The sequence below is a fragment of the Dichotomopilus funicola genome (genome assembly GCF_033296635.1).
Source record: "Dichotomopilus funicola strain CBS 141.50 unplaced genomic scaffold C8A04scaffold_43, whole genome shotgun sequence".
Lineage (NCBI taxonomy): Eukaryota > Fungi > Ascomycota > Sordariomycetes > Sordariales > Chaetomiaceae > Dichotomopilus > Dichotomopilus funicola.
Genome location: NW_026944064.1, coordinates 79,451 through 107,329, shown reverse-complemented (window position 1 = coordinate 107,329; position 27,879 = coordinate 79,451). Strand labels below are relative to the sequence as shown.

The 27,879-nt window shown below is 56.1% G+C and overlaps 7 protein-coding genes across 7 annotated transcripts; 5 read left to right on the top strand and 2 right to left on the bottom strand.

The window, feature by feature from the left end:
* Window positions 1-125: 125 nt before the first annotated feature.
* C8A04DRAFT_13111 (DNA-directed RNA polymerase III subunit Rpc31-domain-containing protein) lies at window positions 126-1,297 on the bottom strand (the record flags this gene model as incomplete). Its single annotated transcript, XM_062777585.1, has 3 exons — window positions 126-280; window positions 329-1,028; window positions 1,151-1,297. The coding sequence occupies 3 exons, from the start codon at window positions 1,295-1,297 to the stop codon at window positions 126-128; spliced, it is 1,002 nt and encodes a 333-aa protein (XP_062635910.1).
* Window positions 1,298-1,877: 580 nt separating this feature from the next.
* C8A04DRAFT_38192 (uncharacterized protein) lies at window positions 1,878-3,277 on the top strand (the record flags this gene model as incomplete). The annotated part of the gene is made up of 2 exons (XM_062784152.1): window positions 1,878-1,998; window positions 2,127-3,277. The coding sequence occupies 2 exons, from the start codon at window positions 1,878-1,880 to the stop codon at window positions 3,275-3,277; spliced, it is 1,272 nt and encodes a 423-aa protein (XP_062635909.1).
* Window positions 3,278-5,106: 1,829 nt separating this feature from the next.
* C8A04DRAFT_13116 (uncharacterized protein) lies at window positions 5,107-10,897 on the bottom strand (the record flags this gene model as incomplete). The annotated part of the gene is made up of 3 exons (XM_062777589.1): window positions 5,107-5,254; window positions 5,333-9,579; window positions 9,635-10,897. The coding sequence occupies 3 exons, from the start codon at window positions 10,895-10,897 to the stop codon at window positions 5,107-5,109; spliced, it is 5,658 nt and encodes a 1,885-aa protein (XP_062635908.1).
* Window positions 10,898-12,149: 1,252 nt separating this feature from the next.
* C8A04DRAFT_29813 (2-oxoacid dehydrogenases acyltransferase-domain-containing protein) lies at window positions 12,150-13,628 on the top strand (the record flags this gene model as incomplete). Its single annotated transcript, XM_062781140.1, has 2 exons — window positions 12,150-12,461; window positions 12,564-13,628. 2 exons carry the CDS (start codon window positions 12,150-12,152, stop codon window positions 13,626-13,628), a joined length of 1,377 nt encoding a protein of 458 aa, XP_062635907.1.
* Window positions 13,629-17,757: 4,129 nt separating this feature from the next.
* C8A04DRAFT_29812 (uncharacterized protein) lies at window positions 17,758-20,527 on the top strand (the record flags this gene model as incomplete). The annotated part of the gene is made up of 3 exons (XM_062781139.1): window positions 17,758-18,501; window positions 18,699-20,411; window positions 20,462-20,527. 3 exons carry the CDS (start codon window positions 17,758-17,760, stop codon window positions 20,525-20,527), a joined length of 2,523 nt encoding a protein of 840 aa, XP_062635906.1.
* Window positions 20,528-23,499: 2,972 nt separating this feature from the next.
* C8A04DRAFT_13152 (uncharacterized protein) lies at window positions 23,500-24,024 on the top strand (the record flags this gene model as incomplete). Its single annotated transcript, XM_062777602.1, has 1 exon — window positions 23,500-24,024. The coding sequence occupies one exon, from the start codon at window positions 23,500-23,502 to the stop codon at window positions 24,022-24,024; it is 525 nt and encodes a 174-aa protein (XP_062635905.1).
* Window positions 24,025-24,956: 932 nt separating this feature from the next.
* On the top strand, window positions 24,957-27,602 carry C8A04DRAFT_13115 (uncharacterized protein; the record flags this gene model as incomplete). The annotated part of the gene is made up of 4 exons (XM_062777588.1): window positions 24,957-25,220; window positions 25,389-27,044; window positions 27,111-27,245; window positions 27,285-27,602. 4 exons carry the CDS (start codon window positions 24,957-24,959, stop codon window positions 27,600-27,602), a joined length of 2,373 nt encoding a protein of 790 aa, XP_062635904.1.
* Between the last annotated feature and the right edge of the window lie 277 nt (window positions 27,603-27,879).

Genomic DNA, 27,879 nt, shown 5'->3' with positions numbered 1-27,879 from the left:
CCCTCGAAAATCGAGATGATGTGAAAGAATCAACCTATCCTGACCACGCAAACCAGAAACAAACAATACAAACAATACGCCTCCCATGCAACATCCCCTTATCCCAAGGTTAAAGACCCCAAGAATCACAAATAATCCCCATCATCCCCCCCCTCATCATACTCCTCATCGTCCTGGTTCCCATCAAAATACGCCTCCGCATTATAATCATCCCCACTCTCATACTCATCCTCGTAGTTACTATCCCCGTCGTCCAATCCTTCTTCTCCCCCAGCCCCACCTTCACCATCTTCTGCATTGTTCCCGCCGGCAGCGCCAGTTCCGGCACCAGCCCCATTCCTCCCCTTAACCCAGTCATCATCATCGTCTTCTCCAGATAGGTAGGCGTCTTCGCCGTGTTGGTGGCGTTGTTCGAGGGTGGTTATTAGTTCGAGGGCTTTGTTGAGGCCGTTTTTGCCCTTATGGCCGTCACCACCACTTCCCGTTGTAGAGTCAAGACCGCTGCCCGTACCACCCAGAAACAGCTCCTCAGCAGTCTTATAAGAAGTAATGCTCGACAACCCCAACGTCTTCGGTCCCACCCTCCGTCTCTTAGCTGCCTGCCCCCCACCTCCCATTCCACCCCCAGCTCCACCCCCGGAATCATCCTCCCCGTCCAAGGTAGAATGGAGTTCAGCAGGAAAAAACTCCTTCGCAAACGACCGAGCCCCCAAATCCGGCAGCGTCCTCGGCACCTGACGAAACCGGTGGGAGTACATGGGCACCGAAGTGAACGGGTCGATGGTGGCTTTGGTGGTTTGGCCGTAGCGCTTGTTGAGTTGGTCTTGGCCGTAGGTGCGGGAGGAGCCCGCGCTACCTGAGGGGTTGGTAGTGGATGGGGAAGAAGAGGAGGGGGTGGAGGTGGTGGCGCGGCTGCGGGCTTGGGTGTAGAGGGGGCTGTCTTGGCATTGTTCGCGGAAGAGGAGGAAGTAGGAGATTTGTTTGTCTTCTTTTTTTGTGAGGAGGGGGGCGCGGGGGACGGCGTAGGGCTGGGAGTTGTCTCGGTGTTAGTTTTACCTGTTCTGGTGTGAAACAATAACAGGGTGGTGGAAATAGAAGCCAGAAATAGAAAGCGAAGCAAATAGAAGGGAAGAGAGCCAAAAGGACATACAGGAAACTGCTCAGAAGGCTTGCCGTCGAGCACAATGTCCGAGTCCATCGCCCAGGGCACACTATTCTGGGCCACAGCCCGGCGTCCGTTTGTTGGCGGTCCTCGTCCACCACGGCCGCGGCCGCCTCGCCCGCCTCGTCCAGACATTGTTGCGGCGGGTCCGGGTCAGGCGGTATCACCTCATTGAACTTAAGGGGTATGTATGTGTGTGGTGTGGAACTGTGTGGTGTGAAACTGCAGTTGGGAGTCGTCGGTTGGCAGTACGATGTAGTTAGGTGGCGGGGTGTGTCGAAAGCTGTGATGAGTCGAAATTTTGGATTCGGTTCGAGATTCGCGCTGCTGCGTCTAAAGTGCCGCCAAAAATTTAGCGGGGCCTGAGCTTGGCCTCAGCCTTGCATTGTGCGGCAGGCATTGTGCGGCAGGCATTGTGCTGCAGGGGCCATCACGTCTGAATTAAGCCAATGTGGGGCCTATTCACCCCACCAACAATAGTGCTGGGCTATGATTGCCCCTCGCTGTGCCTTTTTGGCTTTCAACAACTTGTCACGACTGACGACTGTTTGCTGCCTTGAGCTTGACTTAAGCCTTGTGTGTATGGCGATTTGCATTTAAGCCGGCTGTGAACCTGTGGGTTGTGTAGAGGTTTCCATCTCTTTTTGCATCCTCTTTTCACAGCTTCTTTTCACAGCTTCTTTTCACAGCAAGTTTCCTTTCATAACCGAACAAAATGGAGAACACTTCCATCACTGGCCTCGATGAGCTCGAGAAACACCTTGACGACCTGCTTCAGGACCCCGCGCTCGTCGTCAACGCAAAGCTGTTCGACGATGTTGAGTTGCAGCTCACAGGTATGTGTAACTAATCACCTAGAGCAATTATGTGTCTATTGTTTCCATGATTTAACACGATTTCTTGTAATTTGTTGTTTAATTTTATGACTTCTTATTATGCTTTCATCTAATTATTTGTGATTTAGAAACCAACATCCTTCCCCTTCTCCCGCGCTTTCTCCCCCGCCTCACCACCCTCCTCAAACAATACACCCAGGACCCCACTGCCATCGTCAACCTGACCATCAGGTTCCTCGGCCCCGTCCCTTTCGAGCATGTCTTCGCCATGGCCAAGCCCGACGACCTGATCCAGGCCCTGGACTCCCCCGCGCCCGCCGCCAACCTGCTCGGCATGACCGTCCTCCACAAGGCCGCCGCCGACCCCGACCACCTCCCGCTGCTCTCCGCCTATCCAGAGCTTGTCGCTGCCTTCCTCCGCCGCTGGCTTGCCGCGCCCCAGGTCGAAGTCGGCCAGAAAGGCGCCAAAGTCCTCGGCGATCTCCTCGACATCGACTCTCCCCTGCCTCCCCCGGCCCCTACCACCCGGCCGGTCGATCTCTCCCACACCGACCTCACCCTGCGCAAGGCTCCCGGACACGGTGCCCTCTGGTCTCTTCTCTTCCAAGACAAAGAAACCTACACCCTCCTGCTGGACCTCATCTCCGGCCGCCACCCTGAAACGGCCCCCAACTCCAGCCCCACCAACACCAACACCAACAGCGCCAACAACGTGCACCAACTGTCCCTCGCCCAAGGCCGCATTCTTCGCCTGCTCCCCCGTCTCGCCGCCATCGACCTGCATGCCATCAGCCACTCCCAATTCACCCCGCCAACCCCTGTCTACGCCAACCAAACCAACGGCCACACCAACGGTCTCACCAACGGTGACACCCCTCGCATCGCCAACACCAACACCAACACCGACCCCAACACCACCGACCCAACTGAAGACCAAACTCCCCACTATCCCCCTCTCTCCCCTCCCCCTCCAAACACCGGCCTCCTCCAATACGCCGCCCTCCACCTCATCCAAAAATCAGACACCCTCATGCACCTAAGTCTAATCGATTTCTTCGAGACGCTCCTCGCTCTCACCCGCATCTCCCCGGCCTCAGAGGGAAAACTCGAGACCCTGCGGGCCCTAGTGGCTGAGGCGGTGGTGGGGGATAATGAGTTGAGGAATGCGTTAGTGAGCTTGCCGGAGCGGACGGTGGAGGAGGAGGAGGGGGATTTGAGGGGGTGGTTGGGGGAGGTGGGGGTTTTCCAGGCGGGGGAGATGGATGTTGTTATGCGGTAGGGGGGTCTGGGTGAGTGTAGCTTTGAGGCGTGGTGTCTTTACTTTTGTTATGTTGTAGACTGTAGCATGCGTGATTGAGAGGTTATGCGAGATTGAGGATTGTGAATTTAAAACTACGATGTGAAGCCTGTGATGCAAACCCTTGGATGAACTCTGTTAAGTAACAGGTATTAACGAGTATGAGGAGTGAAAAGAGTGTGGCATATGTTTCACAGCCTGGTTGAGTAATTCAGTGTGGGGTTCTGAGTTACAAGTCTGCCTATAATCATTGGTAAGTGGTTACAATGTATGGTGCTGGTTTATGACTGATCCAAGTCAAAGTACCACAATCCTACGGCATACCCACCAGAACAAACACTCCATACTCTCTCACCCACCTACCCATCAAGCTACCTACTTGTCAAGCTCCTACTTGCACGTGAGGCCGGGATCTCACCGGGCCAATCCATCCAGATACTAACTGACCTCCAAACACGTAGATAAGTAGGCTGTTGAGCCGCTCCGTGCCTGAAATCTGCTGACGGCCAGGATAGTACGTCGTGGGACTACGTTAATTGCTACGTTACTTTGGTATCGCGGTAGGGTAGGACAAAAACCAACTAATTGTTTCGTCTCACGGCTTTTTCTTTTATACTAACCACCCAGTCTCTGGGATAACGTCCGGACAACAACAACTCTCTGTTGGATGAGTCTCTGGGAAATGTTTATGAGGGCAGAGACGAGTTAACTAGCGCGAGGAACGTAAACATGCATTCCCCAGCAATACACAGCTCAAGGGGTTAGGGTGAAGTAAGGTGGCCAAACGACAGGAAAGGGGGAGGAAAAAAAAGGAAATTACATATAAAACAAGCTTAGACATCCAAAAGATGAAAATTGAGAGCTTAACTACCTTGTGGATTCCTCGATCCTGCAACTAACACAAGTAGACTTGTATATGCAGGTGTGAAAATGGAAATAAAAATGTAAAGAATGCCATCAGATCACAACGTTAGTCAATAATGGAGAAGAAAACTTTCTGATTAGACACTTGCCAGAGCACCAAGAATGACAACGTTTTTGACTTATTCATGGCCTTGATCCCACCGTCCGTGGTTAAAATGGTCAAACCATCACGCCGCCAACATAGAGACCTCCACCCAACTCGAGGCAGAGCCCCTGGAACTTATGTATATATCCCAACAATATACACCCATTTCCCTACTTCACGCCTTGTAACACACGTTTCACGCTTCAAATATCACATCATAATTCCAGTAAGAACACACTACACTTTGCACTCCACTTCAAACTACGGATCGCACTACACAATGACTCAACACAAGGACTCAACACAAGGACTCAACAGCAGCCAGTACTAGTAATCAGCATGGTAAACTGCGAGTAAACAGTAACAGGAACCAGCACAGTAAACAGTAACGTTACCAGGCAACAGCACAGTAAAGAGCACAGGAATAGTAATCATCACCATAAAAGTAATACATTAGCCACCCACTCACTCACTACTCACTCAACTCACGAATGACCCCTTCCATATATCTAAGCACACGCCCCCTAAAAAATTCTATTATCGCAGAAATCACATTTTCCACCGCGTCGGCTCTTGGTCTCTTGGTCTCTGCCCTCACCCTGGCTAGCTTCACCTCATCCACTCCTCACCCATTGACTACTCATTCACTCCTCATCCACCCAGTAAGTACTCACGCATTCACTACTCACTCACTACTCACTCACTACTCACTCACTACTCACCCACTACCCATTCACTCACTCACCCCCTTCCCCCCTGCGACTCCCAGAAACACCCTCTCCCTTCATCTGATCCTGCAATCTCACACCCTCCCCATAACCTGCCTCGACGGGTCATCACTCAAACTATCCATACTCGGCGACGCCCTAATAACCCCTTGCACCCCGAGCCCCCCATTCCCCGCGCCAACGCCATTCCCATGACTTCCATTCCCATTTGCGCCGCTCCCACTCCCACTCCCTATAGCCGGCGTCCCCCTCACACTCGCGGCCGCCGACCCAGCAACCGAAGCATCAGAGTTAGACGACACCAACCCCTCAATCCCCAACCCGACCTCCCCCACCCGTCTCAAAACAAGCAACAACGCCCCCCTCAACTCCTGTCCCAAATCCTTCCCCAACAGCTCCACAACCAGCGGATAAAAGCTCCCAATATGCGCGGCAAACCCCTCCCTAGGAAACGCCGCATACCCCTCCAACACATCCACCACCACCGGCCGCCACGCCACAATATTCCTGTGCTGGCTCTCTTCGTCAAGCACGATATACCCGCGTATGATATCCCGACAGAGCGGGACGAGCGCGCTTTCGACGTCGGATTTGCTGCCTTGGCGTTCGGGGGCGGTATCGCCGAACATGCGGAATAAGATGGAGACGTAAGTAGCGGCGCTGCCGGATTCTTGTTTGAGGAGGTTGGGGGGTTGTTTCATGAACCCTTCTCGCCAGAGACGCATGCGCAGGTCTTTGTCGGCGTTGAAGCGCTTGGCGAAGAGGAAGGATTTTTTGAGGAGGGCCATGAGGCGGAGGAGGTCGGGAGAGGGGATCTGGGCGTAGACGGCGTCGTTGCTGAAGAGCTCGTTGACTGTTTCGATCATGAGGAGTTGGAGTACGCAGCGGGAGATGATGCGGTTGAAGAAGCGGCGCCGGGCGGCGGTTACGACGACGGGTTGTTGCTGGAGGGGGTTGGCGGGTTTGAATTCTTCGAGTTGGGGTTGGGCTGAGCCGGCTGCTGGGGGTATCGCGGGGGAAGCAGAGGCGGCTAGCGCGGACGGGTTGGCAGAGGCCGGCGCGGCGAGGTTATCGGCATCGCCGTTGATGGATTCTGGGGCAGCGACGGAAAACCCGTCCTCGTCCGTGCCGTCGATCTTGAGAGACTTTTCGTCAACAGGCCCCGTCTCCGACGTCGGGCTCAGCGCAACGCCAAACTCGAGGCCGCTTGGCGGCGGAGACAGCGAGGCGGTCGAGTTGATGGTGGTCGCGGAGAACAGCTGGTACGCCGTGGTGCGCTCAAACAGCTCACAGAACGCGCCGACAATCTTGGCCCAGTGCTCGGGCGTGAACTTGGTCACGTTCTGCAGGATCAGCTGCTGCAGACAGTTACTGCCGATGCGCGCGATCGTGTCGTTCTCCTGGCAGATACAGAGCGCTAGCAGTTCCAAAAACCTGTCCAGCATGTACTCAAGCGCGTCAAAGTAGTGCGTGAACAGCGTGATCATGTTGCGCAGGGCCTGGATCATGGTGGTCGACAGCCACACCGATAACTCCTCGTGGTTGAGCGCGTTTGTCATCTCAGGCCGCGACCGCAGCACCATGAAGATGGGGTACAGCTGCTGGCGCCACAGGATATCCCAGAACTCAGACGGGAAATCGCCGCCGTACCGCAGCAGTGTCTCGAAGAAGTAGTTGAGCGCGTTAGACCGCACCTCGAGGTCTTCGCCCGTCATCAGCACGTCGTGGAACGCAAACAGCACGGGGAACCAGAACCCTTCCTCCGTCGACGTGCGGCTCTGGCGCGCTGCAGGTGCGGGTGACTTGAAGTTGGGGTCCGCCGCCGTCTCGGCTTTTTCAGACGATTTCTGCGACTTCTTCGACAGCGGACACTCGGGTGTCTTGAGCATTGTCGGGATGATCGACTTGAGCAGCTCCATCGCCTGCAGGCTCTTCTTCTGGAACTTCATGTTCTTGGAGAACTCGGTCAAACACACAATTAAGTCCGTAAACGCCCCCTGGGAGATGACCACCCCAAACCGCGTCCGGTACACCTGCGTCACGTTCTCAAACGCCAGGCTCACAATGCTCTCGTGCGGCTCCTTCGCCGCCACCGTGAACACGCCAAACATGGTCCGCCAGCCCGACCGAATGTTCTGGCCCCGCGCCTGGATCATCTGGATCAAACACCGCAGGATCATGTCCTTGACCGTCACGTTGCTCGAGTTCGACATGACGTGCTCAAACGGCTTGAGGAAGTCCTTCTGGAACTTGAACCCGGCCAGCTCCTCAATCTCCATAAACCGCATCGACAGCTGCCGCAGCGAGTCCAGCGCGAAGAAGACGATCGCCGTGTTGGCGTGGCACCCGACCCGGTTGAAGTGCTCTCCGAGTACGTCCCAGATGCTGCTCCACTCGAACCGCACACGCGTCATGTTGTAGTAGCTGATCTCGACAATCTTCTGCAGGCTGTACGTCCGCGGCGAGTCGTTGGACCCAGACACCCGGATCTCGTCCCAGCTCACTTCCGTGAGGGCCCGCGCAAAGTGGATAATCGCGTCCCTCGAGAGATGGGCCGTGTTGGTGAAGATGCGGTCCACGCTCTTGATCACATCGTCCGATCGGCTCTCGAGCGCGATCTCAAGCGACACCCCCTGGGGCCCCGTGTGCGCCCGCGGCCGCGTTTTCCGCGTGGACGACGACGTCGACTTGCGGGAATCCGCCGTTTCCGTCCGCTGGGGAGGAGGGACAAACCGCGCCCGGGACACGTCAGGCACCGCGCTCTCGTCGACACCACCCGAGATCAGCTGCAGGCGATCTAGTTGGCTGATGCACAACAGCACATCCTTCCACGACTCCTTCAGGTGGTTGCCTTCCGTCTGCGCCAGGTCCAGGAGCATCTTCAGCGCCTCGACGTTCTTAGCCTGCATCTCGCGGGGGTTGTTGAGGTTGGCCGTGTTCTTGAAGAACGAGATGAACGCTTCGCGCGGGGTCGCCAGCTCGAACAAGCACGCAATCTGCGTCGCCAGCTTCATGCCCTCCAGGCACACCTTGTTGACCTCTAGGTTGTGCGTCTTCTGCGTCAGACTAGACAGTGCCGAGAAGAACGACATCCACGTCGCGTCGAACATGGGCCCGACATGCTTGAACGACGTGGCCGAGATAAACTTGACCCCGGCCTTGGTCGCGCTCTTGCGCTGGCTGCGGTACAGGTCGCGGAACAGCTGCTCCGATCGTAGCGAGATCTCCTCCGACTGCTGCACGTACGCTTCCCGCTGCAGGTCACGCCCAACGTTGGAGAATGCCTGGCCCAGCCCAGCGGCTAGCCCGGTAGCCTGCGCTTGCAGCAACCCCGAAGCCGCCGCAGCTTCCCGCTCGCTCTTGAGCACAATCTCATTCCCCTGAATATCCTCGTAGATGCCAATGAGGTACTCGTCCGGAAGATCCGCGTTGTCGTTGATGCCGCGGTTGTTCTTGATGAAGTCCTCCTTGGACATCCGCTTGACCACCTTACTGCTGTGCAGATCCGTGTTGAGCAGGATCACCGAGTACGCGAGCACGTACGGCGTGTCGGCGTTGGCAAACGCGTTCGGGTTGCCCGTCACGTAGCGGTGCGCGAACTTGAGCATGAATCGATCAATCTTCTGCGCCTCGCCGGGCAGACGGAAGGATTGCAAAAACTCCCGCAAAGCATCGACGAACCGCTTCTTGCTGAAATCCATCATGTCCACAAACGCGTGCATAATGTCCACGTTCTTCTGGTCGCCTTCGCCAAGGTACTCGCCAATCTGCGCCTTGTCCAGGCGATCCTCGCGAAGCAAAAACCGCGCGATATCCTCGGAAGTCTCGCTCGTGATGAAGCCCTCCTTGAGGAGCAGCTTAACGCCGTGCTTCGGCTTGAAGTTGAACACCTTGATGGCGTTCGTCATCGCCGTCTTCCTGGCCTTTTCCTTTTCCAACTGGTCCGGATCGTCATCAATAACTGGAGTCGAGGGCGGTAGCGGCGTTTCCATGCGGGATGCTGTCTCACTGTTGGCCGAGGGATCGATCGAGTATCGCAAATCGTCGCTCGAGGGTCGTGTGTGCACATCGCCGACCGTCCCGTTAGCCTCCGGTCGCCCGGGCTGAGACCAGTGGACCAGTGACCGTAACGTTTCCACCAAGGAGTCGATGGCAGCCCGCTTCATGAAATACTCCTTCGGAATCTCCGTATCGATCTCGTGATTCGTAGCTATCAAGGCAACCGACAGCGCTGGCGGCAGCACGTTCTTGATCTGCCACTCACTGCCGGGCCCCGATTTCGAGTGCACGTCCTCGTACTGCTGTTCTTGCGTTGGGTTGATGGGCACCACCGCCGTCGCGAACCTCGAAAGGTCTTCCACAATCCGCTGGAAGATGTTGTCGACGTTACGGTCACAGTCATAGTTGAGATACAACTCCACCAAGGCTCTTGGGTCTTCGCATAACCTCTTCAGGATGCCCACAAAAGTAAGCTTTTGCGAGAGCGGCGCATTCCGTCGCGCGAGTAGCGCTAGGTAAATCTCGTTCAAGAATACCTCAATTTCATTCTGCCCGAGAAGTCAGCAGGACGCTCCGAGGCACCCAACAAACATGGCAACCAACCTTGAACGACGACCTCATGTACTTGAGCATTAACCAAAAGATCTCGCAGCACACGTCAAACACCCGGTCCACCGAGCTGGCACCATTACGAGTGATACTAAGACAGAGGTAGTACTTGATGGCCTGCAAAAAGTCCGTCGGCTCGTTGTTCTTGGTGTTCCGGATCGTGCACAGCGGGGACGTAAACACGGCGATGTTGTTATTCAGCAGAGTCTGAACGAGGTGAAGGGAGATCAGTTTGGAGCGCATTGCTTGCCCTCGGGTATCGTAGAGCTGGTCTGGCGGCAAGACTTTGGTCGAGAGGTTGCAAAACGAGCGGAAAACGAGGTAAGCGTCCCGAATGTAGGCCTCATCCTCGGCATCGAGCGATTCCGGTGTCTCCTCCTGGGAGCTCTCCGCTATGCTCTGTTCGGACACAGACCGGGCCGCCTTCTTCACAGGCTTGACCTGGCTAACCATCGTGGGGCCATCCCCCATGTGGGAGTCATCGAAGCTCTTTCGGTGCTCCAGATCCTTTAGTGTCAGCTTCCCCTGTGCTTCATCGGCCGATTCGGGCGCCGCAGCGTTGGAAGCGGTATCCGCAGGCCCGTCACTACCGTTACTCTTGACCTGCCCGTCGTCCGACTCGCCCTGGTCCTCGAATCGGTCAACGGCGAGGCTGCTCCGGCTCACTTTGAGCTTGTCCAGGTTGGCCCGCGTCTCCTTCATGTGCAGCCTCGTCTTGACCCGCTCGAACACCGTCCCCACCATTTGTGTCAGCGTCCCCTGCGCGACCTGCTGATTTGCCGTGCTCCGCGAGAGGAGGAAGATGTTGTAGACCTGTCGTACCGCCTTCAGCAGCCCCGCACCGTGTACGATGATCTTGTCGTTGAGCACCGCAGCAAGCAGCGATTTGACGATCTGGAGCTGGACCTCGACCAGCGTGGCCTCGCCCTGGAAGCAGTCGCAGATCGTGTCAATGGCCCGCTCGATGAGGGGGGCTCGCTCGGCGCCATCCTGTTCGGCCGAGGACGAGGGCGCAGAAAAATAGGAGTAGGAAATCAGCTTCCCGATGCAGTCGAGGGCGGTCGTGGCAAGGGGTGTGGTCCCGGTTTTGGCAGCGAGCTGCAGAGGGGCGAAGACGACTTCGGGGTCGGGGAGCTGTTGGTCGTTCTCCTTAATCGCCGCGAGGGCCTTCTCCGCCAGCTCGGCCAGCTGCTTGTTTCGCCCTGCATGGGCGGCAATGGTGTCCAGCGAGGACACCACAAATTTGAGGGAGCTCATGGCGTACCGGCGTTCCTCGAGGGGCAGTAGGCCATCCGCGGGAGCCCGTTACCGCATGGAAACCGCAGGCCGAGGGAAAGCAGCGTAATCGGATGCAAAATGCGAATTATGACGCGGACGTGGTTCGGATGCGTTGGGTTGCGCAGCTCGAGCTTCGGCGGGCGGATGCGTCTTGCGTCTAGTGGTCGGCCCAAATTAGGTAAATTGGAGGTCTGGGCTTCGAGGTTCGAGGGGCTGTCGTTGCTGCAGCTCTCGGAATTTAGATGCACATGCAAATAGGGGCGCCTAGCGTACCCAAAAACTTTGCTGCTTGTTGCTTCGCGGCCCGCTGCTTTCTGCTATCGCAAGGAATCCGACACGGCTTCAAAACGAGGCGTTGCGAGCAATTCCGCCTTGGTCTTTGTTTCGTCGCAAACAAGGAAGGTGGTTTGTGGAAGATGACAGCAAACCTCCATCGCGATCGCTCCTCGCTGTGGAACCCGGTCCCCTAACTGACGCGGCGTCGCCAGCTGGTCAGCACTGCGCTCGGCGCGCGGACTTCCAGCTTTGTCAAAACGGCTCGCGGGCTCAGGTCCCTGGCATTTCGGGGCCTTGGCGCAAGACCCACTTAGTCGTGGGCTGCAGCCACACCCCCACGGCGGTTTTCAGAATGTGCAGGTGGCTGAGCTCATGACCAAAAGGACCGTCTTAGGCTGCTATGAGATTAACTGCTAAATTTTACGCTTAATATTAACATCGAGATGAGGCAGCCATTCTGAGAAGCCCAAATTGAAACGATTGAACTCTGATCCTTCCCGTTAGCAAGCGAAAAAACCGTTCCGTTGCCCGACGATAAGTTTTCGGAGCCCGATTTGATGTGGCTGGTGGATGGCCAGTGCCCTGCGTTAGCGTATGGATTTGGCGATTTGACACTCGTCAAATGTGGGCCATCCTATCCCGGCCCGCCCAGATTTTGATGAACGGAAGCTAAGCTTCCCAACGAGTTGAAGCCCACGTCAAAAAAAAACCGGCCCCCCAACCTGCATCACCACCACCATCATCATCCTCCGATCCCCGGCTTCCGCCTTCCTTTCTTCTCCCCCCAAATCTTCCCATCCTTCTTTTCCCAATTGGCCTTGCGCTGCTGCGAAGGCACATTCGACGGACCGCTGCTTTTTGCGAGCCCGGTCATTTAACTCCATTTCCGACTCGTCCCGCGTTCCCCCAACGCTTTTTTTTTCTACCGTCTCTTCACACATCCACAACCTCCAAAATGCTTGTCCCAGCGATCCGGAGGCAAGTCCTCCAAAACGCCCGCTTTGCGCGCGCCGCCCTCCCCAGCCTCACAAGATGGTATGCCTCGTACCCCCCGCACACAGTCGTCAAGATGCCAGCGCTGTCTCCGACAATGACCGCTGGCAATATTGGCGCGTGGCAGAAGAAGCCCGGTGACACCATCGCACCCGGCGAGGTGCTCGTCGAGATCGAGACCGACAAGGCCCAGATGGACTTTGAGTTCCAAGAAGAGGGTGTCCTGGCCAAGGTTCTGAAAGAGACCGGCGAGAAGGACGTTGCTGTTGGCAATGTAAGTTGCGCGGATTTCTCCACCCCACGGAGCGGCCCCCCACCATGATGATAGAGTCCGCATTGCCGCCCAACAACTACTAACCCGGGGCTCTTATCATAGCCAATTGCTATCCTGGTGGAGGAAGGGACCGATGTTGGCGCCTTCGCCGGCTTCACCCTCGCCGATGCTGGCGGCGAGTCCGCTCCTGCGGCTGCCAAGGAGGAGACGCCCAAGTCCGACGCTGCCCCCACCCCGGCCCCGACGTCCGCCCCCGAGCCCGAGGAGACCGGATTTGGCGGCAAGCTCGAGCCCGCTCTCAACCGTGAGCCTAACATTTCGGCCGCGGCCAAGAGGATTGCTATCGAGAAGGGCGTTTCGCTATCCGGCCTGAAGGGAACCGGCTCGGGCGGCAAGATTACAGAGGAGGATGTCAAGAAGGCTTCGTCCTCGCCCGCTGCTGGCGCTGCTGCGCCTGCCGGTGCTCTCTACGAGGACATCCCCATCAGCGGTATGCGCAAGACCATCGCCTCCCGCCTCAAGGAGTCCGTGTCCGAGAACCCCCACTACTTCGTCACCTCCAGCCTGTCCGTCACCAAGCTGCTCAAACTCCGCCAGGCCCTGAACAGCACCTCGGAAGGCAAGTATAAGCTCTCGGTGAATGACTTCCTGATCAAGGCCATTGCCGTCGCCTCCAAGAAGGTCCCGGCCGTCAACAGCTCGTGGCGTGACGGTTTCATCCGCCAGTTCAACACCGTCGACGTCTCCGTCGCTGTGTCGACCCCCAGCGGCCTGATCACCCCCATCGTCAAGGGTGTCGAGGGCAAGGGCCTCGAGGGTATCTCGTCCGCCGTCAAGGAGCTCGCCAAGAAGGCCCGTGACAACAAGCTCAAGCCGGAGGAGTACCAGGGCGGCACCATCAGCATCTCCAACATGGGCATGAACCCGGCCGTCGAGCGCTTCACCGCTGTCATCAACCCCCCGCAGGCGGCCATCCTCGCCGTCGGCAGCACCAAGAAGGTCGCTATCCCGGCCGAGTCCGAGGACGGCACCACCGGCATCGAATGGGACGACCAGATCGTCGTCACCGGCAGCTTCGACCACAAGGTCGTCGACGGCGCGGTCGGCGCCGAGTGGATGCGCGAGTTCAAGAAGGCCATCGAGAACCCTCTCGAACTCCTTCTCTGAAACAAGAAACAAAATCTCTTCTCTCCAACAGTCACGAGCGTGTATGTGTGAATATGGCAACAGGCGTAGCGTAGGAGCGGGCGCGGCAAAGCAATATTGGTAGTTTGGGTTAGGTCCCCTATCGGACCTTATAGAGTGGGTGGACATGGGAAACATCCGGCGCAGTCAGGTAGGGGGGTAGGCAGGTAGGGGAGGTTACTTGTGGGCGAAAGAAGGAGGTTTTCCATCAAGGCCGGTACGCCGAACGAAAAAAAAAAGGGTCGGCATCGTCATATTTTGGCCCGGCGGCAGACTGCTGGGATGGACGGCTTCCGGACAAGGGAATTGGGGTTGGGGAAGGGCAGGGCCGACGCTCCACCAGGGCTCTGGCATCATCTCAAATGTGCCGGGTGATGTGGCATCTTTGCGCGTCTCTTTGTCATTTGTACATTGACCTCATATTTAATCGCGTTCAGGGTTGTTTAAATCGAGCATGGAGTTTTTTGGCCAGGTCTCGGTACGCTCATACCCTGAATATCTCTGTGCGTACCATGCGTACGGATAGATAATGGGGAGATGGAATCAACCTTCTCTTGAATGAGGTCAGTGTTAGATATTTTCTGCTTCCCACGTGAGGTTATCATCAATCCCGTCGGCTCCCGTTGCGTGTGTGGAAAAACATAATATCATGTCGTTCTATAACGCAAAATTGTGGGGATATTAAAACCTCGTCACAATCAACTCCCTCAACATTTGACTAATGCTCGATGTTAGTCATGTACACAAACATAACCTGAGTAATCAAGATGGTGTCAGGATCTTATTCTCAGGAAACATCTCGTCGAAAGCAAAGCTGAAAAATAATGGCGACGGAACTTATAATAATTACAAAATGAACCAGCCATAGTGATTGTTTCCTAAATCAAGAAAACGAGCACCCACCACAAATACACTACACTAACGTTAACTAATTCCAAATCTCAAAAACACCCCTTCATCTGTTTGCCGTCCCGGCAAAAACACACTAGCACACCTTGTAATGCACTCCTTACCGGCAAGAGACAGTCCAATTTCCACTCCTGTAACCGGCCGGCCGTTCCGTGACATCGATTCGGACCCTGGCTGCATGAATAGGATCACCAGGCTGGCTGCAAGCCCGAACATGTCCGAAAAGCAACAGCGAAGGACAAACGAATAAAGTTGCCGGACCCAAGACTTGTGACGAGCCCGTCGGACAGGATCCGACGGAACCAGCGAGTCAGATGGGGCGTAATTTTCTGCCGCCCCGTGCTGCGCCGCTGTGGCAGACCTTATTTTATCCATTTTCTTTAACCCCCCGAAGGAAGGATGACAATCAGTGTCGTAAACACCGGGCCCGAATGCCCCGTTTCTTCCCGCATGGGGAAAGCAGGGCGGAAGCGGAAGCGACCCAACGGTGATAAGCTGGGCGGCTTGGGTGTACACTACAGGGTGTAGTAAGAGACACCCCCTGAAAAAATAGAACATTTGGAACCTCGCCTTCCTTTTGCTTGGGAATGTAACAATGCCAAGCAAAGCATCAGACAAATGCCCCGACAGCGCTTGGTGAGAGTCTTGCAACTCGCACTCAAGCCACACCGAAATGATGAATAACCCTTGTTTCTCACACGTCACTCAAACTAGCCCCTGTACTATGTACGAAGTCATGTACACTTGCGGTCCCTCAGCTGCGCGATCCTCGCTCTCAAGTCTGACGGATCACTCCGCAAAGTCCGCTCGTCCGTTCGTCCCTGGCGAACCGGATGCCCTGGAGCGGTTTGTTGGAGCGGTTTGTTGGACCGAACAAGAGATGAAGCCGGACTTGGGTGGGGAAGTTGGCCCAGTTGGTTGTCTGCTGTGGAACACCGCGGCGGCAGCATGCACGACGGCTGGTGGGAAATATTTGTCTTTGGGGCTCTTTTTTTCCCTTTATCTCCGAAATTCCCGGCAGACACAGGCCCGGGGCCTTTTGGCCAATGTCCGGTCCCGTGGTGTTCGCTCGATCCATCAATGCCACAAAGCCGACAGGTTCGTTTGCTTCTCCGGGGGAATACTAACCGGATTTGACATACGAGCGTGTCAAGGAGAAGCGGGGTTCTTTTTCCCTGCTCCTTCAACCTTGGGCCCATGACCACATCGTCAGCAGCGGCCCCAAGTCCAAAAGTTTGCCTTTGTCTTGCCTTGCAGGCGCGCTGCACATTTTGTTGTGCCACTTCATTGGCTTTAGCTGATGTCTAGCGGTTCGGACCTTCCCCCGAACCCGATGCAGGCGGGTTGCACAAATCCGGGACAAGATCGGGTGATCGAGTCTCAGCGCCCAGACCGCCGAGACGCCACCAAGCCGGGCGTTGTTTGTACTTTGCTTTTTCACCCTCCGAGCAAGTGCCGTTGCATGAGATCGGTGACTGCACTTCGCAAAATATGGTAATAACTTTCCCATCTTGTCGAGGCTCCTGTTCTCCCGTCTGCTGACGGCTGGGAAGCATTGTTGAATTTGTTGTCAAGTCACCCAGCCAAGGTCGATCCGGAGTAATCGGGAGTTCGGACGAACACGGTTAAAAATCTTGGTAACGACCTCATGCTTGGGTCCGGTCAGGCAAGCATTGCGAGATATGTCCAAGTTCGGGCGGCTGGAGCCATCCGCAAGCTGAATGGGGTACGGCTGCCTGTGTTTAGCGAAATGCAAGATTGGTTGGCAAATGATGAGAGATTGGGTGAGATTGGGAATCTTCAAACGCGACGCCAGGTCCCTGTCTCTCCATCGTCGTTTGTGTCGACAACCCGTGACCTCTGTGAAAACCCAGCCGGTCGGCGGCGGAGATAATGGGCCCACTAGTGTCAACCCACCAACCTTGTCGCCGAACCCCCGCAGTGAGCCGACACCGTTGAGTTCTTTTTGGGGGTATCCGTCGACGCACAGGCTCTGAGGGACCTAGCGGGACCTTCCGAGAGGGATCGAAGGAGGGGGGGGATTACTATGCAGTCCACTGTTTGGCCGCCGATGAGGGAAAGCCAGGCTGCAAGTCAGCGGCGGTAACTCATCGCAGCTTCGCGGACTGACCTTTCGCCCGCTGACGGGTCCAAACCGGACGAGAGACCCCACGCCGTTGCGGCATGAGCAGCGCCTGGCGCCGGAGGGGTACGGGATCCCTTGTGCTGTTGGACCTTGCTGTTGGACCTTGGTGCAACGGGTACCGGAACGGAATGAGACCGTTAAGGAGAGGATTCCAAGTTGTCGACGAGTCAAATTCCGCACTTTCACATTTGTGGCCTGTTGCCCATAATTCGTTTCTGGGTAAAATGGCCGCCCACGAGTGAATTTGACCTGCCACGTTCCCCGCGGAAGGGTCGACCAATACCCGTAATTTTTGTGCCCGACGTTAGCCCGGAAAAGGCAAGTGTCGGTGATTAGCCTTCCCAGCCCCCGCATTCCGTCCGAGATGCCGATCTGAGGGAAGCCAATCGCCTCGTGGGCAGGTGCAAGCGCACGACGTTGGGGGCGAGCGAAAAGCCGCGGAGTCGAAGGGAGCGCAGAAAAGTGGATTCCTGCAGGGCACATCCCTCGCATTTCACGTTGCGCTCAGCCGGCCGGTCCCTTCGGTTGCTGCTGTCGCTCACTGCTTCCCTTCCGCTCGGGACGGCCAGAGGCAAGCGAGACTGGGGCCGAAGAGCACTGACGCGATCGCCCGAGAATCACGCACCTTCCATCTTCCAATCCAGCGTTCTATTCCTGAGCCCTTGGTATCTTCCAACACGCTCCTTCCTCACGAAGCCGTACGCCGGTTCGCACCCTCCTTTCTGCATGTTCGTGGGGACGGCCGTTCCTTCGCCCCGCACAGCTCGGTACGTCGGGACGTTATAGGTAAGCTGCCTTGGCTCCCGTCTTCCAGGGAGGTAGGTACCTGCAAGTCGCGGATTTTGGACATTGCGCCCACTCACAGACTTCGAGGCCTCCTTCCTGGCCTGCCCGTTTCTCTCGCGGGATCGAACACCAAAAATCAACGACTAACCCTTTTCCCCAGGGCTCGCTCGTGCCCGCCAGCCCGCGCTCGTTGTAGGCTTCTGTTGGACCACCGAGAGCCTCCATCTTGGAGGTCCGGCTTGCGCGCGTGCGCGCGTGGACGGACGGATTATGGACGTGGATATGGCGACCGACTCTGCGCAACCCGCGCCCGCGCCATCAGCACCACCAGCACCGACGGCTCCAACTGGTACGGTTCCAACGGTGCCTTCTACAGCCGCCTCGGCTGGGAGCCCTGGAACTCTCAAGCTCGGCGAGCCTCGGCGGCGCAACCGGCCAGCGCTCTCGTGTATCCAGTGCAGAACGCGCAAAATTCGCTGCGATCGCAACGAACCATGTGCAAGCTGCATGAAGTCCAAGATCGTCAATTGCACCTATGAAGAGGCGCGCCGGCCTAAGCCGCGGCTCTGGCGGCTCTCGCCGGCCCCGGCAGGCGGCCCCCACCCCGAACTGTCCCCGACATCTGCCGACGAGCGTTCGGGCGCTAGGTCTACGTTTGCCTTCCGGGACTTGGCGGTACCTATGCCATCCTCGGTCCCGAATGCCTCATGCGGTAGTTCAACCACTGCACCACTCGGCAAGAGCCCCGAGTCCATCTCCGCTGCCAGCCCACGCTCCATACCACCAGCGCATCACCATGGGCCAGATTCCGGGTCTGTCACAACGGGCCCGCTCGGGAATACAGCGGCTCTCGCCGAGCGTGTGCGTCAGCTCGAACAGCAGCTGGCTGACGCATTGAAACGACCAGATCAAGGCTCGCCGTCGTCCCGCTCAGCCCATACCGCCACATCCCTGGACCATGGACTTCCATCCCGGCCCTCTCGCCCTGACTCGTTAATGAACGGGGAAAAGCTTGTACGTACCATTCCTCTAGTTCTCCGATGGCAAGGTAATACAAATGAGGGGGGTGGCCAGAGGACGAATCGATCCTGCTACCCCTCTTTGTCTGCTCTGTTGCACTTTTGTCCATGGCGCCCCAAACCTTAAGCCGTACAGTGTCTCGAGCGGGGCATTCGACGAGCTGTCTGGCTCACTGGCTGACTGACCGACAGTTCCCTCTTCTGTTCAACGTCGCGGACCGCATTGAATCCGACAAGAGCTCAGATGCCTACTTTCTGCTGCAGAAGTGCAAGGGTCTAGGCAACGCCGTCTTGACGACGAGGAGTGCGAGATCTGTTCGACCGCAGCTTGGCAACGAGATTCCTGACGAGAAGACCGCTCGTTTGTTAGTGGATGCATATTTCAGAACATTCGAAAGTGTTTACCGCATTATCCACCGACCAACGTTCTGGGAAGGTTATCGGAGGTACTGGGAGAATCCCAGCGAGGCTGACACAACTTTTGTCGTCCTGATGCAGCTTTGTATGGCTATTGGGACATGCTTTCAGGACGAGGTGGTCGGTTTACGCCGGCTGGCTACCCAATGGATACACGAAGCCCAGGTCTGGCTCGTTTCGCCCATTGAAAAGTGTCTGGTCAGCTTCGCCGGTGTCCAGGTCATGTGTATGCTGCACATCGCCAGAGAGACCTGTGGGGTTGAAAGTGACATGGTTTGGATAAGCGCTGGTTCACTATTCCGGACAGCCATGTTCCTCGGCCTTCACCGCGATCCCGATAACTTGCCCAACATGTCCGTGTACGGTGCGGAACTGCGACGGCGCGTATGGGCAACTGTCCTAGAGATTGTGCTACAGTCCAGCCTGGATTCAGGGGCACCCCCTCTCATGAATTTGACCGACTTTGACACCCGCCCACCCTCAAACTACGATGACGATCAACTCACCGAAAACGCAAAGTTCCCTTCAATCCCTCGCCCTCCAAACGCATTCACCCATAGCACGGTTCAAATCGCCCTTATGCGCTCGTTTCCGATACGGCTAGCGGTTGCCCAACACGTCAATCACTTCACCTCGCCCGGCACGTTCGAGGAGACGTTGAAATGGAACACTGAGCTGACCAACGCCTGCCGCGCTCTATCCGCCACGTTCCAACCATTCTACGACCCCGCGGGGATTCTTCCCAAACGCTTGTCACTGTTTCAACTGCGCCTCGCAGAACACATGGTACATCGTTTCTTTCTCGCGCTCAACTATCCCTGGCTTTGGTCGGCACACAACAACCCCACCTACTACTTTGCACGCAAGATGTGCGTCGAGACGTCATTGAAACTGTATCGGGCCATATCAACCGGCTCTCCAGCAGGCGACTCTGGGACCGCCAGCCAATTCGACGACTTCACACGACTTGCCACTTGCGCGTACGGCGCGTTCCGATCTGTTCCTACGCTCGCTGTCCTGACCATCTGTCTTGAGCTCTTGTGGCAAGTCCAAGAAGATAGGTCATTCAGGCAGACGATGAACATGGACCATTCGCTTGAGCGGCCAGCAGCCCCTAGCAACGACTCAGATGTCAACAACTCCGTAGGCATGGGCATTGGGAGTGGCGCCGCCCCGCGACAGGAACTACTGGAGGCTGTCAAATATTCGATTGGGTGGAACGAGCGACGCATTCGATGCGGAGAGACTAATGTCAAGGGGTATCTTCTCTTCTCTGCTCTACTCTGCCAGGCGCAAGCCCTGCAGCGCGGTGCATCGGATGTGGAAGCAGAGCGGTTAGTGCTGGCCACCGTTGGCGACGAACTGAACCGTAGTTTTCTTCTACTACAAGACGCGGCGAGTTTCGACCCGGCGTTTACGGCAAGCGGCGGGGAATCAACGCGCGAGATGAATTCCGGTTGGGGTGTCGGCTCAGGACCGGATGACATAGTAAGACAGACTTTCTTTCTGCTTCTCCAATACATTCTAACTTGCGCTAGATACGAGCACGTGGATTCAACTCCATATTCAACATTCATGATGCCGACTTCTTCCTCGGCAGTTAAGGTCAGGGGCGGGCGAGCCAATGATTATTGCAACTTTTCCGCATAACGTTATACCCACACCCATGCATCACATCCCATAAAATTTACAGATACCCCCAAACCGGACGCCTCGGGGCGCCTAGTGTAGTATTTAGAAGAGCAGGATAACTGGTGGGCTCACCAGTTGAAGGTGGCCCTCAATTTTGGAGACATATCCCTGAACCTGGTGTTCACCGTTGGAAATGCCGTGGACTATCATTGTAGACGGCTGGTGGGCGGACCAGCCACGTAGTAACGGCGCACCAGGCCTGTGACCGTAAATGCAATTCAGCAAACAAAGAGATGACATCCTAAGATGTCGAAAGTTCGATCGACTTGGTCATGTTCGACCCTCCCAATTTTCTCGAGTACCGTCCGCAGAATATCGTTGACTGGATGTCATCTGGGTCCGTATCATTCCCGATATGTCCTAGAGTACCCATGTCGGCGGCACGAGAGCTGGTTGAAAGGGCTTTTATGTTATGAAAGCCGTCGACGTCCATTCTTAAGAGTCTAATGGGCCGTCAGAGGTTCAAGTAGTTCACCCATGGATAGTTAACCCTGTGCGCGGTTACAGTGCAACCACGATTTGCATTAAGAATGTAATCATGTACAAACATACCCGACTTCTCGCGGGTTTTGGTTGTTCATTCTCGTTTTACCTCACTATATTCTAGCTGGGTGTACAGAGCGCTGGTCATAATCACAGTTTATTTTGTATGAGTAATTACAAGTAACAATAAAGTGCGTCCCGATAGGTGAAAAGACATGTTATGATGATTGATTAGCACGCTCACAGATTCCCCTTCTTCAAATCAAGTGTTAAAAATCGTCGGTTGAACCGGCGTCGTCCTCCGACCGTTATGAGAAGAAATGATACCGCCGTGCCTCCGTGAATGTATTGACTCCCAGGCATGCAACCGGGACTGTTTGCCCCTATTGCTGGCTTCCGTCTTAGAAATCGAAGTGTCTGATGCGGCTGTTTTTGATGGCCGGCGTAGACTTGAACTCTGCCCATGTTCCGGTTCTTGTTGGGGAAGTGGGATATATCGTATGGTAACCACCGTTATTATTTTTTTACTTTTGTGCTGGGGTTGTTCCTCCGGTGGCAAACCCCCTTCTGAATCCGGATCCGGGCTCGTGGGCGTGACGGTTTGAGAAAGCTGACTAGACGGCCCGCGATGCGACTCAAACGTACACCCGGGGTAATCCATACTCCTAGCTGATAATCGGCTGAGACGCTCATCAAATATTGCTAGTGCATGTGTTGGCGTGGGCGCGGGTGTGATGGATTTGGAGTTGGCCTGGTGGGGTGCCCGTGATGGGGCGGCTGGTGTTGTGGGGGATGGGATGGCGGGGTGAGCGTCGATTGCGGGTGGGAGGAGCCATTGGGTTAGTAGGAGGAGTTGTAGGAACATGGTGTATGGTGTATTGTTTTAAGAGGAGGAGGGGGTCATTCTGACCGGCGTGGAGTGAGGATGTGGAGTGAGGGGAAGTTGACGGTTGACGTTGACGTTGATGTTTGGCGGGGTAGGTGCTGAACCGAGCAGGCGGGTGATAAATACTACGCCAATTGAAGCATTTGTAGATCCGATGGGACTCTGTGACACAACAACGCGAGGCAAGGCGAGGTGATCGGCGAGGGCTGAGTTTTATTGGACACCAAGGTGGTGAAAACTCCTACAGATGTAGATAATTCCATAATCACCTTACAAGCAGCCTTGACATTTGTGAGGGGGCAGCTATTTTAAATCTATGGCAGATTTATGTAATCAGGTTGAGAAAAACAAAATAACATATGATCCCCCAAAACCGATTCACGAAGATTCACATTTCGAGCAGTAAGTGGTCAACCCAATTGCCGTTGTCAGGGCGAAGTCCGGATAATTGGACTAAACCACATATCATAGTCGGTGACAACCGTCCGGGAAATCGTTTATTAAAGTCTTTGTGCAACCCGTATCTCCTACCTTCGATCCACGGCACAACTTCGTCTAAAATCTCTCTTGGGGTTCATAACTTCCGGTTCGGAAGCCGGGGACCGGGAAATCGCATCTCTTGGCCAGCCACTCCCGAGAATGCGCCTTCTATTTTTGGGTCGTTGTCATACCCATAATTACCCTCGGGGCAACCACGGGCAAGACCTCCCGTCCATGCCCCTCCCGCTTGCCGAAAGAAAAAAAAATTCCACCGGCTGTTTCCCACCTCGATTCTGACGCCTGCGCCTTCTAGGACATGTAAGGGACGTCCGATTGTGCCGAATTCATCCCTATTTTCTCGCTTGACTTGAAAGACCTCGTCCTGATACTTTTGGGAGGCGGGACGGACACCCCATGCTCCGCGAATGCCCCTGAAAACGGCCGGAATGGACGACGCACGGAAGCCGTTGGCACCAATTCTTTCGGCATGAGCCTGAGCCAAATCCGGGCTCGGAACGGCCGCCATGGAATTTAGCCACCCAATGGCTGAGCTACCCTTCTTGGCTGACTTGCCGGTTTTGCGACGCTTTCCTCAACACCGAACGCCTGGCTGAAGTCCGATGCTACGTTGTCCCCTTTACTGTCCCACCAAGGTTAGGGGGAATGCAAACGAAAAGCATTCATCTTCTTCTGCGTCCGCTAGTTTGTTTGTCTCCCACATGCCATGTCCCACGGAATGCATCGCCGTGGCGGGGGGGCCAATAAATTTACGTTTCGGAGCCAAACGCGCCATTACCCTTAACCCGGTTTCCGGGTCGGAAGCCTAGCTCGCTAATCTGGACACCTTTTTATAACCGCGCGCCGAAGGGTTTGACTCGACGACATTGAGAAAGCGGTGTTTCTGCGTTCCGCCGTTTGCATTCGAACCCCCGCAGTATTTAGACTCTTCACGCTGAACGGAAAACAAAACCGCTCACCATCTCGGCACACATCGATCACCCCTTCAACCTCGGCGCGGCGTTGAATCTAATCGCCATGGAGATCCTGTCGATTTTACTCTTTCTCTCGGGTTTGGCACCTGTTTGTGCCTCTCCGGTCGCCCCGTTAGACCCTCAGTTGGAGGCAAGGGGATTTATCACTGGCCGGGAGCCTCTGGACATTGGAGCACCGGATGATGCTGGGTCGCCAAACCCGGATCCCGATGCGGGATGCACGACGACGCTGACGGAAACTTTGGAATGCTCGTGGGACGGGACCACCACGGAGTACCCGTCGACAACCACGCTGTTCCGATCGATCGACTGCAACGGGTGTGACAATGTGTCCGTCTCCCGGGAAATCCATTACTGCCCAAACCAAAGCATCATTGCCACGCTGTACCCGGTGAGCCCCAGCACCACCTGGAGCACTGTCTGCCAGACGTCTGCCTCAGTCGGCGTACGAAGCACAGCACACGCCCCAGCCGCAACGAGCACCGTTGTCCCAGAGCATCACGCAGCACTACCCGTCGTCCCCACGCCCACCCCAGCACCGCTGGCAAGGAAGCGCTCGCAACACTGAGGGGCACAAGGTGACACGCCCCCTTAATGGGCCCATGGCCCATCGCGTTGGAGATAAGACAGCCTGAAGGTTAGGCTCGACGAGCCTTGATTCTCTGGTTGGCAATTACCTCAGAAGGTGGTTATGGTGGCTGTCTGCTATGGTTGGCGTGGCGCTGGCGGGGAAGCGGTTCGGGGATGTTGCAGGGAGCAACGACGCTACCCGGAGAGGATCGTGAGCGGTGGGTGTGAGGGTCCAGTGCGTGGGATGAGTAATATGGAGGCTTTCAGCTGTATGATCAAGGAAGCTTGTCTGACGTGTTATAGAAGGGCTTTTTCTCTTTTCCTTTTTTTTTCTTTTCTTTCTTACCTTGAAACATCGCGCCTCTTCAGGTGCACTGGAATGAGATTGGGCAGAAGAGGGTTCTGGAGCTAGTGTCCGGAGGTAAACGCGGGTATGAGTCGAAAAACATGGGAGACACGTGAGGGAGGGTTGCCCGGCTTTTTGGGTCTTGCTCGCAAAAGTTCACTGTTGTAAATTCCCTTGCAGGAGAATACGATAGCTCGGTTTTGAATTCTGCCTTTGCTTTTTTTCCCTTCTTTTATCCTCGATCCTTGGCAACAACTTGTTGGAGGGCAGAGTGGTTGTGTGGTGTGGTGATCTCAGCCCCACTCAACATCGCTCCACCCACGAGTTGATCATGTGGGTCTGTTTTGGGCACTTCTTTCCCCTTTTGGGCCGCTCCCCCGGTGCCCACTAGCCCCACTTTGACATCAGGACGACCAATTCTTGGACTCGAATTTCGACCCGAAGAGTCCCAACTGACGACCTGACCCGCAGTGGAAGCCTTCATTCAACATTGTCGGAGACACCGCCGGCCCGATCTCCCCAAAGCAAGCGGGTGTCTGAATGCAGCCGGGAGAGGGTCTGTCTAACAAGGAGGCAATGCGATAATGGACAATAACGGTAAAACCTTCAATGGCCTCTCACGGCCCCCTCCCACCTCTCTAGCACGCGGCCCCCCCAAGAAAAAGGTACGCCGGGAGCCTCCCAGCCATCCCAAGAGCTGGAAACTACGCGATGATGCGGAGTGGGCGTCGCCGCACTCGCCTCGGTCCGGCTCAACATCATTGATGCCGTCGCCTTCTGCGCCTACGGCCCGGGGCCAGGCGGATTATTTCCGGCCAGGACATGACGTCGTTAAGGACAACGACGACGTGGACGACACACTTGAGAGTAAGCCACCGCAGCAGCTCGGCAATTACACGATTCGGCCCAATCCGGCCGCGTCCGCGGCACCATCGGGACCGGAACTCAAGATACGGGGTCGGTTGACCGTTCCCCAGCATCCGCATCATGGTTATCAGACTCATCAGAGTCATCAGGATCATGACTCCCTTCCTCGTCACCCCCAGCATAAAACGGAGGCGGACGACGATGCGCCACCGGCGTTCAAGGATCACAGGAGGATGTTCCTCAACGCCATCGAAGGGATCTATTCTCATCTGGATGACATCGAACCGGCGTTTGTGGATTTCAACCTCCACTACAAACACCCGGCCGTCCGTGCGGCTGGGCGGATTCGGGGGCAGTTGAACCGGCTGCACGAATCGTACCAATTTCTCGACAAGGAGCTCGGGGAGGCAGGCCGCGAGCTGGCACAGTTTGCGGCTCGGGATGATGACTTCCGGAGGGACCTGGAGGAGGCTGGAGCGATCAATTTCAAGCTCAAATGTGCCAAGAATGATCTTGCGGAGGAGGTTGAGAAGCTCAGGTCTGCTGCGGGGAAGCCGGATACGAAGCTGGATGAGTTGAAGCGGGAGATGGAGGATCTCCGTGGGACCCACGATAGGCTCTTGGAGTCGCATCGGAGTCTTCATGAGAAGATTGCGAAGGAAGGGGCTGAGAAGTTGTTGTTGGAGGGTGACTTGCAGAAGCGCAATGGGGACCTGGAGGAGGCGACGAAAGAGAACAGCAGGTTGCAGGCGGCGGTTGAGGAGAGGGACGAGGACATACGGGAGCTTAAAGCGAGCGGGGTCGAGCTGGAGACGCTGGCTGAGCAGAGACAGAGGCAGATTGCGGAGGCAAAGGAAGAGCACGTGAAATTACAAGATCTCATTCGCGAAAAGGAGGCCCGGATCTCTCTTCTCACGACACGACCCATCACACCGGTATCACCTTTGGCTGCTTGGAAAGGGGGGCAAGGGGGCCAGTTTCCTCTTCCGAGCGGATCGGCCTTTCCGATGCCACGATTAGAAGCAACACAAGCATCTCCTGCTGGCCGAGAGACCTCTCCGGTCCCGTACATCAAGCAAGAAGCGTCCGAGTCGGCCTCAATGCCTGCGGTAGCCCCTCCGCAGGTGACAGCAGCTCCGAGTGAGGAACCGACGGACTGGGCTCGAGGAGTGCGTTGCTTGACGAATGGGGCGGCGGTTGTATTGGGGCGAGTGTTCAATATTGGGCCTCGCAACGTTGAGGACAACATGGTGTTGACTCACTTTCTCGTCAGCCTTGGGGGCGGCTTAACGGACATTCACGTGGAGGAACCGGTCGAGTCGAGCACCTGGACGCTTGACGAACCATGGATGGTATCACGGGGGGGTTTAGCCTTGTATGATCTACGACCTACCATTGAAGGGCAACTTGCACAGCTGTGCCTGCTTTTCCCCTTTCCATCGGCCACCAGCGCTGTGCGCTCTGATCTCAACACAGACGCCGACATTTTTTACCGTATTTGCTCGCTTTTCAGACGCCTTAGTTCTCCGCATCCAGACACACCACCGTCACTAAGGGCAAAGCGGGCGTTTGTCGAGGCACTATTTATATATGCCCGCGCCCTGGAGTTGCATATTTCGACTGCGACCGGGCTAGCAGCACCCACATTTACGCCGACACCTCGTACCGTTTTGTTGGGCATAATGCTGTGTGAGTTGTGCCGGAAATGGACTGACTCCTTTCCCCAAGCCTTTCCGCCTGGACATGCCGGCCCTGGTCTTGACGTGGCTGCCCTCCTGGGACAGGGGCTGTTGGGACAGAGCGAAGTTGGCGTGGATGGCCTCAGGCGTCAGAGTATTGCCAGTCAGCCTTTTGGGCTGCCGCAACAACAGCAAATCGGCTGTCTCGGGAGTCTGGCTGCCCTGTTGCGTCTGCCCCTGGTCGGTGATATCCGGGATACCAAGACACTGCGTGAGAGACTTGCCGAGGAATGTGGTGACGGGTTCTGCCTGTTCTCCGCTGGCACCGTTCGCGGCACTCCTATGCCCACCTCCTTGTCTCCCGAGAGTGTATCAAACGCACGAGATTCTCCATCCCCCAAGGAGCTCGGCCTCCTCCACTGCGGCAGCAGCCAAAACAGCAACGACCCCTTTTTCCTCATGATCGACTTTGACGCGCGCACACTCCGCGCGGTGGACTGTCGGCTAGCAGGAATGCGGCCGAACCGGGCAGAACCGAGGAAACTCGATTTGATCGTGGCCAGGGAGGGTTCTGCGGGCGGTACTGGCAGCGGACAGCAGGAAGAGGAGGAGTTGTTCCGGCTGGAGGCGGCGCCTAAGCATGTTGCGGCGTTTTGGGTGCGGTATGCTATGGGGGATGATTGATGGGAGGGGTTGGGTTGGCGTTGGCGTTGTGTGTTGGTACTTCTTCTCGCTTATCGACTGGCTTGGCAGTGCTTGTTGCTTGTACACTGCTTGTTGGGTGGTTATTGCTTATCCGTGGAGAACGCGGCCTTTTAGTTGGCGTCTGGGGCATGGTGACGATATATGGGAGATTGCTGGCCACAGTCTGGGGAGTTATATATCGGGTGTTTGTGGGTGGTTGGTGTTGAGCGAGCATTCTGTAATACACATGGCCTTTTGGCGATGTAATTACGCCGTG